At 39.8% G+C, this 17,823-nt stretch overlaps 1 protein-coding gene and 1 long non-coding RNA gene across 5 annotated transcripts in view; one reads left to right on the forward strand and one right to left on the reverse strand.

Moving 5' to 3' along the window:
• LOC117360050 (elongation of very long chain fatty acids protein 6-like) overlaps positions 1–17,823 on the forward strand; it is a 35,055-nt gene that overhangs the window by 14,815 nt on the left and 2,417 nt on the right. For all 3 annotated transcript variants that reach the window (XM_033943652.1, XM_033943655.1, XM_033943653.1), the window contains exons 2-3: positions 7,094–7,225; positions 12,345–12,496. In XM_033943652.1, coding sequence (XP_033799543.1) covers positions 7,094–7,225; positions 12,345–12,496 — 284 coding nt within the window. The remainder of the gene's footprint in view (positions 1–7,093; positions 7,226–12,344; positions 12,497–17,823) is intronic.
• LOC117360051 overlaps positions 1–17,823 on the reverse strand; it is a 49,950-nt gene that overhangs the window by 8,085 nt on the left and 24,042 nt on the right. The gene's annotated exons all lie outside the window — the stretch shown is intronic.

Below are 17,823 nucleotides of genomic sequence, written 5' to 3' on the forward strand. Positions count from 1 at the left end.
TATTTTATTAAATTACAATAGTGTAATACATTTAATTGAAAATAGTAAAATATTACAAATAATACACTATTTCAAACAATGTTATAGAATCACAACTTTACCCAACCCCCTTCCAACAATTATTAATATTAACAATACTAAACATTTTTAATATGAAGATTTAATATCCTATCCCAACCCAGATGTGTAATGAAAAAACTCAGAAGGCAATATATTATTTTTTAATGCGAAACAGCAAATAAAGCCAATGGACTCCATATTTTGTTAAATAAAACACTAAACCCTAAGCATTCTGCATTCACTCTCTCATATCTATATGTTATATCATACATTTGTCCACCAAAATGTATAATTTAACCTGTCATGATTTTTCCAATTTTTTGTGATCATTTGACCCGCAATTCCAGTTAAAATCAAGAAAAGACGGCTTTTAAATTTATTAAGGGTAGGTTTAATATGTAAAATAGTACCACAAATTATTGCTTCGTATGTTAATGGAATATCCGATTCTAAGACTATATTTATTTGTCCCCAAATTGATTTTTGCGTTTTTCCACAGCGTTAAGCCCTTTTCCACTGGGATCTTTTTTTGTTGGGGACCGCATTTACAGCACTTCATCCAACTAGGTCCAGGGATGTATTTTGCTTAATTTATCCTGTTGGGTTTTCAAGCTTACAACTCACTATAAAACCTGTGTTGAGCTGTATATTACTGAGGACCAATCATTAAGTTGATGTGCTGACCTGCAGTCTTTTTACTAATGATATATATCCAATGTCCTTACTAATTAACTAGTTGTGGCCTTTAGACATCCCTGTGGTATGTGAAAGATTTTTTTGGTTCCATATTTGATATTCTTTCATTTATTTTTGGGTACCTACATTTGAAAGTTCCTTTGACACAGGCCATGATTCTGAAAGCGGTGCCATAATCAAAGCAACACACGACAGGCTCTCTGTTTTTTTCTGGTGGCTGCCTATTAAGGCGCCACTTTCAGAATCCAGGCCTTAGCTTGGTTGCTTTGTGTCCCCTGAATCTTCCTTTTAAAATTTGAGATGGCAATATTTATACTCCATCGGAAGACTAGTGTTTCATTAAGAGAATAATATTGAGTTCTATTTTTTAATATTTTTTTTATTAAAGCAGAGAACTTTTTTAAAAAATTTGAACACTGTCTAGAATTAAATTATATAATGTGGTTATACATTTTTCCTTGATCCATCTGATTTGTATTTTAATCCATATTTAACATAGTGTCATTGAATCTCAGCACTTGTGTTTCTCACAGAAGTGTTTTGGAATGACATTCAAATGAATCATGCATTCGTGGTGTCAGGTTTTTGTTTTTGAAGCCATGAGTACTGTCAGAACCATTATTTTTTACTGGGCCTAGTTCATTCCAGAAAGCAACCTTTAACCATCTCAGGACTTAGTAATGCTCCAGCTGATGAATATGGCTTTGTTTAAAACTAGTATATCTGTTTCTAGATTTTAGCTGATTAAGCAAGGGTGGGCAACCTCTGTCCTCAAGGGCTGGAACCCAGTTGGGTTTCTCAAGATTTCCTCAATGAATATGCGTGTGATTTGTGTACAGTGGAGGCAGTGCTTGCAAATACATCTCATATACTTTATATTCATTAGGGAAGTCCTGAAAACCCAGCTGGGTTGCGGCCCTTGAATCAAGGTTGCCCATCCCTGTGATAAAGATTCTATTAAATAATCCCCCCCCACCACCACACACACACACACAACCACCCCTCACCCCCACTTTCCACTTGTCTTGAATCTTCCACTCAGTTTCTGTTCTTTTCTATGCTAAGAATCCTTAATTGACACAAACATACAAAGGCTGTCTTGCTCAGGTGTTTGGGGTGTGATTTTTGGTTGGGTCAGTGATGGGGTGGCGGTTCTGCATTTAGGACTTCCTACTCGTACACTTCTCTCTAATTTTATTTTCTCTAATTGTATGCTAGTAATTTTCGTTATAAACAGTCTTGATGCTGTATGCATACAGTATATCTTGGCATAAACACATTTATTTATTTATTGAGATTTATTAACCACCTTTATGAAGAGATTCACCCATTGGAAAAGGTTCATAGCAGTAATACCTGTGAGGTGAAAACACCTATAATGCTGATACTAATTTTAGATAACTTTATTACCTTAACAATTGTGTTGCCAGATCAGACATTTTTCTTTATCAAGTGATATTTTTTAAATTGTCTACCTGCAATCCTTTTATTAGCTACTATAAAACACCTCAGGACATTTAGTAAGTCAAGTTAAGCTTCCTCATTTCAGTTAGTAAAATGGGTCAGCATTATAGCAAGCCATGTCCTCCCTTGACCAGAATTTACTTCAGGTTATATATGAGGGGTGTTCAATAATTTATCTACCTCAGTAGAAAAGAGTTTTCTAAATATTTTTGTTTTATTTTTCAATATAGTCCCCTGATAGCTCCATACACTTCATCCATTTTTCCAGCAATGACTTTAACCTCTTTGAAAATAATTCTTCTGTTTGACCTTCAAACCAGGACGTCACAGCTTCCTTGATGTCTTCATCACTTGAAAACTGCTGTCCATGGAGAGAGTTCTTCAAAACAGGAAATAATTCAAGGGAGCCAGGTGAGGACTGTAGGGTGGATGGTTCAACTGCTGAAACCCACATTCTCGGATGGCAGCCTGCGATTGTCATATGTGCACCTGCTCATATGAAGAAGCAGCATACCTACTGTAAGTTTTCCTTGATTTGACTCCTGGAAAGCAATCAGTTTGTTGGCGTAACTCTCCTCAGTTATGGTTGTCTTGTGCGGCATGAACTCAAGAAGCATAAGTCCATCGTCCCAGAAAATAGTTGCCATAACCTTGCCTGCAGATTTTTCTGTCTTGAACTTTTTTGGGATGGAGGATGACTTGTGCTTCCACTACATTGACTCCATTTTGGACTCAAGATCTCTGTGATAGACCCAAGTCTCATCTCCAATCAACAAATGATGAAAAAAAAAATTCACGTGTTCTTTATGGAGTATCTCCAAGTTCTCTTGACAACACTGGAACCTCATGACCTTCTGACATGGCATCAGCATTCTTGGAACCCATCTTGTTCTAACTTAGGACATGGCCAACTTTTCATGAATTATTTTCCAAACTGTACCTGCCGAGATGTCCATTTCTTCAGCTATTCAGGAAACCTTAATTTGTCTATCTGACAAAATTAACAAATCCTTGACTCTCCCCTTTCTTTTTAGTTTTATGCAATGTATCCTCCCCATCAACCCTTATGTAGCATGTTATGTCTGTATTGTTTATATAAGTCTGTTAGCTACCTCTTTTTATATTTTTTAATTTTTTTTATAATTTCTGTATAACTATAAACCGCTTTGTATTTTAAAGCGGTATATCAAAACCAAATAAACTTGAAACTTGTTCATCTTCAATGACCTCAAAGAATAGTTGAGCTCTAGAACTTGTTGCCAGAGGATGTGCTAATGGCGGTTAATGTAGATGGGTTTTAAAAAATGTTTGGACAAGTTCCTGGAGGAAAAGTCCATAGTCTGCTATTCAGACTGAAATGTGGGAAGTCAGTGCTTGCCCTTGTTGCTACTATTTGCCTGGATTGGTCACTGTCGAAACAGGTTACTGGGCTAAATGGACCATTGCTCTGACCCAGTATGGTTGTTTATCTATTCTTATGTTCCTAAGTCTCACTAGAGACTTATACAGAGGCATCTCCTTTTTCTCTGCTGGTCATTCCTCTTCCTATGCACCCTACAATCCTTCTGGCTTTCCCTGTCACTTTTTCTACCCATTTGACCACTTTTTTTGTGAGGAGGTAGACTTAGACTTGGGGTGGGGGGAGGGGGAAGAGAAGAGAGGTGAAATAAGATGCATTTATGCCACAGTAGTATCTAAATATATAGGGGGTGTATGATGAAGGTGAAAGGGGACAGGCTTAGGAGTAATGTAAGAAAATACTACTTCATGGAAAGGATGGTGGATGTGTGGCATAGCAGCCTGGTAGAGGTGAGGACTGTGTCTGAATTAAAGAAACGGCATGAATGGGCAGACCGGATAAGCCATATAGTCTTTATCTTCCGATGGCAAGGCAAGAAAAGCTGTGGGTAATTAGGAGGCTAGAAATTACCTTGCACTGATAGGCAGGAGATTGGCAAGGGGTGGGGATTTCCTCTTCCCATTTGCATGCACTCTTGCACTCATAGGTACCAGTGATGGTGCCTGCCCTAGATCAATGCAGTAGTTAGGATGGGGGTTTGATGTAGAAGCTGGAAGCCAAACCATGTGCAATGGTAACAGCTTCTTAATGAGAGCAGGCTGGGATAAAACTTAGATATACCTTACTGGAATAATTATAAGAGACTATAAGGTCACAAGTGAGATGGATTGCAGATCTATAAATTAAAACGTTCACGATCTAACTTTGCTTAGGATTACCAGATTTTAGGCCCGTAAAATCTGGATATGTGGCTCCGTCCAAGTCAACCCCACCCCCGAACCTCTTCTCAAGCTTGGAGCCGTGTTTGGAGGGCCTCTGAGCATGTGCAGGTGTGATGTCATCCCTAAGCTCAAAGCTTTTCAAAACCCGGCCAAAGTGCCAAGTTTTGAGAAGCTGTTACCTGGACACCTGGACAGTCCTCTAAAAAGAGGACATGTCTGGGTAAATCCGGACAGCTGGTAACGCTAACTTTGCTTAGTGCTCAGCTATTTTTATCTTCAGAACAGGGTAAAGTGAAAGCTTTGGATGCGTAGTTTCTATGCAGAGGTGCTACAGCAGGGAGCAGGTCAGTGAATGCATGCCTGCAGGGTCCTTGGTTTTAGCACTTCTAACTTTCAGCAAAAGGAGGAAGGCTCGGGTTAGGGTTGGGGGAATATTTCTTTAGCGTGGTGGTAGGTAGATGCATGAAACAGTCTTCCAGTGGAGGTGGTTGAGACCCAGGGCAGTATCAGGAAAATGGTAGCACAGAGGATCTCTGAGGAAGAAGGGCTTTTGGCTTGGATAGATAGGAATGCAATATAATCTCTGAGCTTGGTATAAGAGGAATATAAAAGTGGATTACAGACACAGAGCTAGAACATATCTATGAATCTAAAATTCATCTTGTAGCAGCATTTTCAGGTTGATAGGAGACGCAGAAAAGTGGCCTAAATCGGCTTATGGAGTTTTGTGAACTTGTTTCTCACAGGTTATGTTGACTAATCCTCATGTTATTATTAATGCACTGAGTCCAAAAGGAAGAGTTTATCTGAGTTACAATTAAGATAATCTGACATGGCCAATTACATTCAATTACTACAACAAAAGTAATGGTTTTGTGTGTCAGTTGCAGGCTCTCTCAGAAACAACTTAAAAAGCTTCAGTTTTGATGTGAATAGCATTTTGTTTGGCAAACATGGTGTATATATTACTAAGCTGTGGTAACTAAGAGGTGGAAGCCAGCAAATTCTTATGGTTGTAATGTGTAATGCAGTTCGATCTTCCTGCAGATACCCCAACATAGTACCATGTTTTGTGATTGGCTGCATCATAGGATTTTTATTCTATAATGACAGAAATAAAATTTATATTAGCTATCAAGGCATAGACACGTCCACAACATTTCACCAGATATCTTCAGGACTTACTCGGAAACTGATCCAACCATTTCTCACAGCTTCTCATTCTTTCAAAATGCTGCAGGAAGATTGAACTGCATTTATGAATAAAGTGGTACCTTGGTTTACAAGTGCAATTTGTTCCAGAAGCATGCTCGTAAACCAAAATACTCGTATATCAAAGCGAGTTTCCCCATAAGAAATAATGGAAACTTGTTTTGATATGTTCCCATCCACCCCCACGAGAACCAGCATTGCTCCCCCCAAAGGCCTCCCCCCCCTGCGATCAGGCACCCTCCCCTTGTGATCCGCCCCCCCCCCCCGCCGCGATCCAGCACCCTCCCGCCGCGACCTGAAGTCCCCCAGACCCACCCAAACCCGCTTCTTACTTTCAGCTCGGCCTCGGCACAGGCACCGGCATGTCCTGTGCGTTGGTGCCGGTGCCCGAAGATCGGCCTCCTCTTCTGTGCTGGGCCTTGAGCATGCGCAGATGCTCAAGGCCCAGCAGAGAAGAGGAGGCCTATCTTCGGGCATCGGCACCAACGCACAGGACATGCCGGTGCCAAGGCCGAGCTGAAAGTAAGAAACGGGTTCGGATGGGTCTGGGGGACTTCCGGTCACAGGGGGGAGGGTTCCGGATCGGGGGGGGGGGGGCGCTCGTAAATCGAGCCATGCTCGGTTTCTGAGGCGCCGATTTTGCTAATGTTTTGCTCGTCTTGCAAAACACTCGCAAACCGGTGCACTCGTAAACCGAGGTACCACTGTATTAATGAATGAGCTGGATAACTGAGGAATGGCTCTAAGACTATCTAAGATAAGTGAAAGAGTATAAAAATATATATAAAACTGTTTGGTGGTTTATCTTTTCCAGCTCCCTCTCCTTCCTTCCGAATATTTTGAGACATAATTTCTTGATGATCCCCATTCAGTAGTCAAGCCTTGGGTACCTTCCTGGTCACTCCAAGCTCTGTTGGGAAGGCCTGTCCATCAGGCTTACTGAGGATTAGGCCAAAGCCAGCATTCCTCCCCTCAAGTGTTGCCTAGCTCTCAAAGGATCGTCTGCCTTTCCCAGCTCTTATCTTTTCAGCACTCTACTTCATTCAGAGTGAGTGGACAGCTCCCAGGGGCCTTTCCAAGATCTTATGCAAATTAGCTCCTCCTTTCTGCTGCTCAGACTCCCTCTGCTGGCTAGTGACATGAACTTCATCCTGTCTCAGATACCAATAAAATACAGGATAGGGTTAGTAGGATGGAAAAAATTGTGGGTGGGTATAACTGAGGGGGTAGTGATGTTGGAGAGGTTGTGACTGTTGTCCCTTCCTTCAATTTTTCCTAGACCTTTGGACTGAATCTGGACTCTGTTTTCTTATCTTCATGTCCCTTTGATAGTTATTGTTCCCATGCAGCTATTGTTAACTCTTTATTTTGTTTTCTGCCCTTGATGCTGCTGAAAGTAATGATTATTTTTCCTTTACAGGAGCAAATCATTTGTCTTCTCTGTGGTCTACGCTGCTCTAATATTTGGAGGCCAACATGTCATGAAGGAAAGGCGAAAGTTTGAACTGCGAGTGCCATTGGTCCTGTGGTCTCTGACCTTGGCTTTGTTTAGGTAATGGTTGGTTTTGTGATGGTCTTCTGTCAGTGACACTGGGGCAAGAGTCTACATATTAAGTACACCTTGCTTCCATCTACTGGAGTGGCAAAGAATGGCAGCAGAATTGTGTTCTTTGGCCTGAATTTCTGTGGAAAATGAGGCAGAGACAAAATTAAGGTTTATCCACTCATTTAAAATATATAGTACTTAATAGTGATCTCTTAATTTGCAGTGGAAAGTTTAAGAGAAGTGTATATTACATCTATGTTGTAAGCTGCTTTCAATAAGGGTTTTTTTGTGCAGGGGCAGGGGGAAGAAACCTCCTGAGGACATGTGTAAAATGTACCTTAATTTTTCAGATTAGAATTTGCACTTTTTTGCAGCCATATTTTCTGGATGCAACCTATACTCAGAAGCAACTTGTATAACTTTTTTGTTGTTGGTGATGGTTCTTTTCAGTCCAATCATGTGTATTCATGTGTGAGCACTCATTGGGTAATTTTATACTCAGAAAAATACAGTATTTAATAACTGTGCTCTGAATTTTCTGGTTTATCCCGCATAGGCAACTGAAACTAGGGGACATTCAAAGTTATATGGAAATACTTTTAAAATAAATAGGAGAAATAAATTTTTTCACTTGATGAACAGTTAAGCTCTTGAACTCGTTACCATTAGTATATTGGGGTTTAAAAAAAGTTTAGACAAGTTCTGGAGGTAAAGTCTATAGCTTGCTATTGAGATAGATATTGGAGGGTGGGGGGGGGGGAGTCTCTGCCTGGTTTCTACCAGGTACTTGTGACCTGGATTGGCCCTAACTACCTTTCCCAGTATCTGTTGTCATGCTGCAGAAACTGGATTGTTTCTTCCATAGATATGCATTGGGCCATTTTTTTGCAGGGAGGGGTGAGGCTTAATTTTCTGAAATCTTATCAGGCTCAGGTTTGAACTTTCTTTTTTTCCAACATGCCAGATTTTGATCTTGACCCATTAAAAGTTTGGAGAGTTATTTTGTTTATGGGCAAACTTTCTTGATGCTGTATGTATAATTCCTTCCAACTTCTTTAAGTTGCAAGGAATAAAAATGAGCACTGAAAGAATGACAAATCATTGTCAAGCTTGTTAGCAAGTGGAGGGGAACTAAAAAAAATCATGACTTCCCTACAGAAGTAGGAGAAGAGTAAGAGTGAACAGAGTCAAAAGCAAAGAAGAAGAGGGCAGATATCTTAAATTTTTTTTACCCTGTTACGTGCTTGCATTGGCTTTGGTGTGAGTGCTTTTACCTTGTCACTGAAGAGGCAGTATTTAAGATATTGACAGAACTGAAAATACATGGAGACCTTTTCATGGCCAAGTTGTACCTAAATTAATGTGTGGCACACAGTTCTCTACAGAGCAGGAACTGTGGACATGGATAGGACTCGTTTGGCCAAGATATGGTCTCACCGTGGAGTGACAGAGACATTATGACATTTGCTTTATTCTCTATTCCTTTTCTAATAATGTTAACATTGGGGTTTTTTTTAGTTTCTGCCTCATTAAGAAAATATTTCAATAGATTGTCCTCGGCCATCCCTTTATTGGGCACTCCTAACGTGGAACCTGGCATCATGTAGCTATACCTGGGATTATTGTCAGTGAGCATCACTTTGTACTTATTTACATTAAAATTCATCTGCCATTTGAATGCGTACTCTTCCAGCCTCCCCAAGATTATCCTGCAATTTCACACAGTCTGCATGAAGTTTAACAACTGAGTAGTGCAAATTTGGTCACTTCACTTCTCACTTTGTTCCCATTTCTAAATCTGTTTACACTTCTCTCGTATCCACGGGTGGTTAGGGGCAGAGCTGGCCCGCAAATATTTTAAAAACCGCGAATAATATTCAGGCTGGTTCTGCCCCTAACCCCCGCTTCCCCCAGCTATTTTAATCCCTGTAAGCCCCCCCTTAAGCCTTACCTGGTGGTCTAGCAGGTTTTTGGGGCAGGAGCAATCTTCGTTTTTGGGGCAGGAGCAATCTTCCCACGCTCCTGCCCCATGCAGATCCCTCACAGGAAATGGCTGCCTTGAGCTCCTGTAGTCTCCTGAGCCATTTCCTGTGAGCGGTATGCACAGGGCAGGAGCATGAGAAGATCGCTCATGCCCCGAAAACCCGCTAGACCACCAGATAAGGCTTAAGGGAGGGGGGTTAACAGGGCTTAAAATAGCCCAAAAAATTAAAATGGTGTTTTGGTTTAAAACCACGAATAACAGAATCCGCGGATGCTGAAATCGTGGATTCGGAGAGGGAAGTGTATAATCTAAAACCACCAATTCAATACAGATCTCACAGCACTCCAGTATTCACCTTCCCTTATTGAGAAAGTTGTCCATTTAACCCTACTGTGTTCTTTTTTTTTTTTTTTAAGTAGTTCTTTTTTTTAAGTAGTTCCCAATCCACAACAGAACATTGCCTCCTATCCTGTAGCTTTTAATTTTCTCAGAAGTCTCTGTGATTCTTTGTCAAAAGCTTCCTGAAAATCTAGATACACTTCATCGACCGGCCCACTTTCTGTTCTTTGGTTGAGGCTCTCTAAGAGAGAACATGCCTATCTTTTTCATCAATAAGATTCATTTCTATGCAGGGAGAAGCAGCAAGACAGTTGTGGAGGCCCTCCCTATGTTTAGAAGCCTAGAGCTATGCTATTGTATAACACTCTAATAGTGATGGCTGACATGTCTAAGACTTTGCCATAAACATCATATATGAAATAGAAGAATGCGGTTCCCATCTCAATCTGGGGATGAGCTGCTTTTGCCAGTCCTCTGGAGGAGTGTGGATCAGGTCAGTTAATTTCTGCAAGATGGATGGTGATAACTTAGGAATTGTAGCTGATTGGCTGGAATCTTTAGGCTGAGAATAGTACATTTTTTCCTTCATTGGTGGGATGTTGGCATGCGTCAGAGATTTTGGCCTTTTTTAGAGCTACTTTGGATATTGGATTGTGAGGAAGTTGAAAGTGGGTATGACCTGGTGTGGGATGGATTTGTAATTTAGATCCAGGTATCCAGATTTAACTTGGATTATGGGTGGTGTCTGCCAAGTTTTGAGTTGCAGATCCTGGAGGACTTGATGGACTGGTAGGACAAGTACTTCCTTGAATGTACTGAAAGACTGAAAAATTTACAGTAGTCCTGAAGTCTTGCTTATTGGTTGCAATTGCTGTAACCTTAATGAATGGATACGAGTTGGGATATGCATCCAGGGGTGGTCCATGCTGAAGATCTGAGGTCCGACAAAGGTGGTGGTGTGCTACAAGTTGGTAGTGCCATCTTTGATTTAGGAAGCAGATGTTATTGGCCTTTGAAAGAGATCTCTGGCATAGTTGACTGACTCTGTGTAATGGTGTTAGGTATCTTCTTACAGTCCTGCAAAAACATAGCTGAGAAGTCATAGACCTGAGGTTGAAGGCAAGCATATGAGAAAGTTGGTTTGTCTAAAGACATCTGAAGTAGGGCTGTACTTGCCTGTAGAAAATCTTGAAGTATGTTTAGCATAGCTGTTTTTGAGGTGGTCCCCCAGAAAGAATGGGGTCTGGTAAGGGTGTCTCAGGCTGTAAAACAAGAGGTAGTTTTTTACTTAAGTGTAGGCCTAAGCATCAACTGTTTGAGTGGTGGGGGCTGATCTTTTTGCTGCTTTGAGCTGTTGCATTTCTCTTGAGGTGTACTGCCCCTCGAAGAGAATTGCATTTCTCTGGGTACAGTTCCTCTGCTGAGGCATTTTGTTTGGTCTTGGCAGTCACATGGTCTGCCAGGACCTGAGCAACTTGGGAGTAGAAATGGCATATGAAGCAGAATGGGGGGAGGTGGGGAGCCTGTAATCTGTTTCATGGCTCTGCTTCAGGCATGGGTGGGGAGCTGCAGTTTCACCAGTTGCCAGCGCTGAAAGAGCAGAACTGCTCAGAATGAGTGGGTATCGGAGCTGCTGTAGCTATGTGGAGCCACAGTGTATTTCGTTTCAGGGCACCAGAAGCCAGTGTAGTTTGACCCTGCTCCAGTGGAATTCACTCCCCTAAGTGCCAAAGCCCAGTGGAAAACCCATGTTTACCTCATCAGGTCCTGGAGGGTTTCAAAGTTAGTTATCTTTACTTTATTATGAGTTGTGAGGAAGAACTGGAGAGCTAAAGGTTGCCTTTGAGGTGCAGAAAGACATAACTGAGGAGAGACGGGGAGAGGATCTGGAGTTAGCAAGGGAATGTCTGTGCGTGTTCAGATAGACCTTCCAAAGGCTTGTCATTGCTATACTGTAGGAGAGCCCCATCCCAAGGAACTTTCACCATTAATTGCCTGGATTCCCCTGCTCATCGATGGAGAAATCCTAGTTTATAAAGTGAAAATATGTTTGGGTCTATTATAAAATTTAACCCCCCTCTCCCAGAAGGCTTCTGTACAGCTACACCTGCTCTAAGGTATGCAAATCTTCCATTTTATTTTACACACTTATAACATACAGGTGTAGATGCAAACACTGCCTTCATGTACATCTCCACTAAGAACAAAGAAACTTGTATATATGGAGGGTGTGCCCTTAAGTTTCCATTCATATGCTGTGGAAAATTTAAGCACCTATTTCTGTGCATAAAATACATTTTAAGCTACAGATGACTTTAAAGTTGCCCCCTTTTTATGTGCAGTTTGAGGGTAGTTTTCAAAATTTTCCTTATCCGTGGATTTAGACCAGTGGTTCCCAACCCTACCAGCCAGTCAGGTTTTCAGGATAGCCTTAATGAATATGCATGGAGCAGATTTGCATACCTATCACATCCATTATATGCAAATCTCTCATGCATATTCATTAGGGCTATCCCCAAAACCCGACTGGCTGGTGGTCCTGCAGGACAGGGTTGGGAACCACTGATTTAGACTATTTAAAAATTGCCCTTCTACTGTGCAGGTGAGAGAGCACTTTGTGAAATGTGTAAGTCTGTTGATGTTTCATACTATCAGGTTTAGGACAGAGATAATATGTGCACTTTTGTATTTTCCAAAGTATATTCCTTGTTTTTATTGGCGCTTTTTTTTTTTTTTTTTAATGACTTGAGTAGTTGGGATTCACGGTTTCTTTCTCCTCTTCCCCTTTCTGTTTAATTTCAGTATTGTTGGTGCTTTGCGGACAGGATGGTACCTGGGACATGTTCTGATCACCAGTGGATTCAAGCAGTCTGTGTGTGACCAGAGTTTCTACAATGGACCTGTGAGCAAGTTCTGGGCATATGCATTTGTTATGAGCAAAGTGCCAGAACTAGGTGAGTGAGGCTTTGAATACTTCTACTTTCAGTCTTATTGCATGGTTATAACAATATAATGATCCCCTCTTATCTTGTAAAAGAGCCTACTTGATGCACAGCTATCACTGCATCAATGTAACCAGCATCCTCTCTAAATGAGCAAAAGGGGTGCGAACAGTAGAAAACCCTCTCAAATACCGCAGGAGAGCAGAGCCTAAGATGTTGGTTTATTTATTTAAAACATTTCTAATCCGTCTTTATCCAAGGCAGATCACAAAATCACATACATCAATAAAAATCATAAAATGATACCATCTTAACATATAGATTACATCTCAGCCATTCATCTACTAACATTACTCTACAATAAAGCAAAGCAAATCTGGTAACCCACAGAAAAAGATGACATTCAGAAAGATAGGATATTAGCTTAGGAAAGCCCGAGCAAACAAATGGGTCTTAAGCAACTTTCTAATTTGCAATCGATTTCTACAGAACCATAAGGTTCTAAAGAACACATTCCAGGTTTCAGGTTTAATAAGGATTTGATTGATCGCTTAATCAGAATTCTAAGCGATGTACATATCAGTAAAATTACAAAATTTAGGGAACAATACAACAAATGACAAAAACTAAGTCTTGCAAGACTAATTATAAACTAACATTGGAAACCCATTAAAACACAAGGAGAGGTTAGGAAAGGAAATACAAATTGTTTGATAGTAAGTAAGACATTCAAGGAAAAAACAAAAGGAAAGGAAAGATCAATATACTTCAGAGAAGCTATAAAGTGCAATTAAAATAAGGCTACTAGACTGGCTTACTAATTATCGAATGCATCCTTAAAAAGAAAGCTTTTTAATTTGCTCTTAAATCTATCTAAGTTGCGTTCTTCCCTTAAATAAATAGGGAGTGAGTTCCATGTTTGAGGGGCTATGACAGAAAAAATGAATTGCTGCCGTGTATTAATAATTTTAAGTGAGGGCATCGTCTGTAAATGTTGCTCATTCGATCTCAATAATCTATTTGAGGTGTAGGGAATCAGTAGTTTATAAATAAAAGCAGGAGTTTTATAAAGTAATGATTTGAGTGTAAGCAAACTTAATTTATATGTTATCCGGTGAGCTACCGGAAGCCAATGCGCTTTCTTAAGGAGAGGTGTCACGTGATCGAACTTCCTGGCTTTCGATATAATTTTAATAGAAGCATTTTGAATAATCTGTAAACGTTTGATTTCATTTTGAGCTATTCCCTTAAATAGGGCATTGCAATAATCAGTTTTAGAAATCACCAAGGAATGGATTAGAATGTTAAGTGACTTTGGACATAGAAATTGTGAAACTGAGCGAATTTGACGAAGTCTAAAAAAGGTTGATTTAACAATGCTACTGATGTGGTCATGGTAGGTTAATTTATAATCAAAAATAACCCCTAGGATCTTAATGCTATAGAGAAACATGATTTTTTGGTCTGTACATATCGTAAATTATTCCCCTTTTTTGTATCTTAACCAATGATTCTAACAAACGATGTTCATATGAAAGATGAAGCAAGTTTCAAGTTTATTAAAATTTTTGATTAATCGCTTTGTCTTTTTTTCAAAGCGATGAACATACATATATATAAATAGAAATAATTAATATTACAATATAAAAAATAAAAATTAAGACATTAATTATACATAACCTTAAAAATTAATTTAAAAGAGAATAAAAAAATCCTAAATACATATTTAACAAAACATGAGTAAAAGGAGCAGGGGATAAGAATTACAAAATATAATAAAAGAAGGTTGGGGAAAAACATAAGGTGGGAAAATTTGTTGGTTTTTTTTTTTTTTTAATTATTAAATTATTGTGATCCAGATTATAAGTTATTAATCAAAGGCGTCTTTAAAAAGGAACATTTTTAAATTAATCTTGAATTTTTCAATATCATGCTCTTTTCTTAGATAGATTGGCAAGGAATTCCACATTTGTGGTGCAGTAACAGAAAAGATAAATTGTCTGCAAAATCTGCAAAATCCCAAACTCTGTTGCATTCCCATTTCACTGTTCTCTTGGTCGGTCTTTTGGCTCCTGTGAACGTCTTCTGCAGCTCTTTACATGTTTCTCGTTCTGGTCCTCAATTGAGGAAGCCGGAGAAATGGGCGAGAGCCCTTGGTCAGTAGTTTTGTCTAGTTTGCAAAATTCATGTTAACGTATTTTGTACATGGTTTAGAGTTCATGGAAAGGATATTCAATTTATAGAAGAGGGAAAATAAGAGAGTGAAAAACAACATATACTAGCCAGTGACCATGTACTCTCCACTCATGCACAGACACTATAGGGCTGTTGAAATAAGTAGTTTGGGGAGGGAGAGCCTGGCTCTGTACAGGATAGCTACTTGAAATTTGTGCTCTTCCACCCTGCCTAAGGAAACAACTCATTTCACTAATTAATCTAATACCTACAAGCTCTAAACAGTTGCAAATGATGGCTAGCATTAAAAAAACAGCAAATAAAGTTCTACTTACACAGGAAACAGTGTGAAACTGTCTAAACAAGATGTACAGACTTCACTCAAAATGGGAACAGCACATGAGCCTCAAGATCTTTTGGAGCTAATTATGGCACAGTTGGGAACAATAAAATATATGATGCACGAAAGCACTTCAAGTATTACAGCTCTTACAATGAATTTCTGACATTTCCAGTTTATCTGTAAGCTCTGAGGGCCTGAGTCTGTATAGGATGCTGGACTTGGCGGTCACCTAAGAAGCGAATGAGAATCGCATACTGGCATCCTTTGCAGAATCGTGTCTGCCCTAACAAAAAGATTCCTGACCCCCCACCCCTGATTCTCTAACCGGGGCGCTAAGCTGACCACAGCATGGGAATTCCTGATCAGCCCAGCCAGCAGGACTCCCCAAAGCCTTGCTTCGGAGAGTCCTGCTGGCTCAGTTGATCGGGGGGGGGGAGGGGGAAATACCTTGTTGCGCTCAACTGAGCCAGCTGCGGCTCCCCTACAAGCATCCCCAAAATTAGCAGGAGGGATACCTACTCCCTTCTACCGCCAGCCCCCGAACCCCTAACACCACAGTAGCCCACCCTTGCATTCCTAAGCCCACCCTGACACCTCCCCTCCCATACTTTTCTGAAGAAAGGCCGACCGGAGGGATGCTAACTCCCTCCAACCGCCAGGCCTGCCTCTTTAAAATAGCAGGTCTTGGATGCACCGGTGAGGGGCCCAGTGCATCCTGTGATGCAATGGCTTGGCCTAAGACCCCGATTGTGCCAGTATTAGGCCATGCCCAATGCATCCAGGATGCACTGAAAAGGAGGCCTAAAGCCCCTCCATGGTGCATCCAAGGATGCACTGGGAAGGGGAAGGCCCACCTTTTTGAAGAGTGGGATGTTGAGGTTCGGGGGGGTGTTAGGGTGGGGAGTTGAGGTTTGGGGGATGTCTGCGGTTGGGGGGGAGGATGCTTGACTGTGCATAAGTTTAAATCTATAGTTTAGTTAAGTTTACAATTTATGCAACCTGTATTTCTTATGTTTTACTGCATGGAATGTAATATCAGATGTATAAAGGACATATATGATTTTTATACTTAAAGACCATTTGTTAGTAGTTCACATTTATTTGACAATGGTTAAAATATGTTCACTCAATGTAAACAGCCTTAATCACCCAATAAAGAGGAGAAAAATTTACATTTATCTTAAGGGAACACAAGCAGACATCATATTTATGAGGTGAGGTGTGGCCTATTGGTAGAGCTGCTGCCTCAGCACCCTGAGGTTATGGGATTGATTCCCAGCACTGCTCCTTATGATTGGGCAAGTCTCTTAATAGTCCATTGGCCCAGGTATTAAATAAATATATATACACACAGTGGTACCTTGGTTTATGAGCATATTCGTTCCAGAAGCATGCTCGTAAACCAAAATACTCGTATATCAAAGCGAGTTTTCCCATAGGAAATAATGGAAACTCGCTTTGATACGTTCTGCCCCCCCCCCCCCCCTGAACCGGCACACCCCACCCGAACAACATGCACTTACCCCCCCCCCCCCCCACCCCGGTCTGGATGTGCCGGTGCCGCTTGAGACAAGTTTTGTGAGAATATTTTGCTCGTCTTGCTAAACACTCGCAAACCGGGTTACTCGCAAACCTTGATTGTGTGTGTGTGTGTGTGTATATATATATATATATATATATATATATATATATATATATATATATATATATATATATATATATATATATATATGAAAACCACTTTGGATGTATAACCACAAAAAGGCAGTATATAAATCCCATTCCCTTTCCTTCTTATTCAGGAAATACACTTAAATTTCTCAGCCACTCATAGAATATATACTGACTGGATAAAAAATGTTGAAGTGTCCCCAGCACAAAACAAAAAGAGTGGTGTAGCAATTATATGTAGATATCATTGCACAGGAAACAGATAATCTAGGTAAATGAATCAAATGGACATCAAACTGTATTCCCTAAACCAGATGAACAAAATGACTCAACACTTGTGTATCGCAGCTGGAGGTATTTAGGAAGGAAAACCCTCAAAAACGAAATATTTTGTTCTAATAGGACTTGACACAGCTTTCAATCATCCAGCATACAAACCTTCCTTTAAATGTCCTCAAATAAATCTAACAAAAAAACCCCAAAAATGAAGATACCACAATCCAAGACAAAAATATAGAACTAAAAGTGGATCTTATTGACCTTCAGAAAAAGTAATTAAAATAATAATAATGAAAAAATTAATAATGAAAATTTTTAATTAATGAATCAGCCCCAAGGATTATGGAGAAAGGATCTCAGATAGGTTGCTAGATCATACAAGTCAGCTGGAATAGCTGTTCAGCTAAAGCAACCATATTCTAATCATTGATCCTCCAGCACCTCCATAAATCTTTACGTTTGCAAAATTGCAAATCTGTGCTTTGTGTGTGCAAAATTGCTAGTCTTTGAATGTGCAGAATTAATTAAATAATCAATTGAATAATTTTTTAATTTTTCTATATGCTTTTTCAATACTTTTTTTGTAAAAATTATAGTCATTGCCAGCTGCCAAGGCCACCAATATAAGATAAATGGCCTTGGCAACTGGCAATGACTATGTTATATGTGATAATCGTAGGGATGTGATATGGAAACTGCATAGTTGTATGTGGTATATAATTATTATTTTTTTTTTTTTTGTAAATCTTTATTGATTTTTAAACTTTGATAGTGCAATACAAATGGTAAATCATACAAACTGCATAAAAACACACTAGCTATACAATTATTACATTAAACAATCATTTTCTCCCATTGTTATCTTGATTAT

This window comes from Geotrypetes seraphini, chromosome 4, assembly GCF_902459505.1.
Source record: "Geotrypetes seraphini chromosome 4, aGeoSer1.1, whole genome shotgun sequence".
NCBI lineage: Eukaryota > Metazoa > Chordata > Amphibia > Gymnophiona > Dermophiidae > Geotrypetes > Geotrypetes seraphini.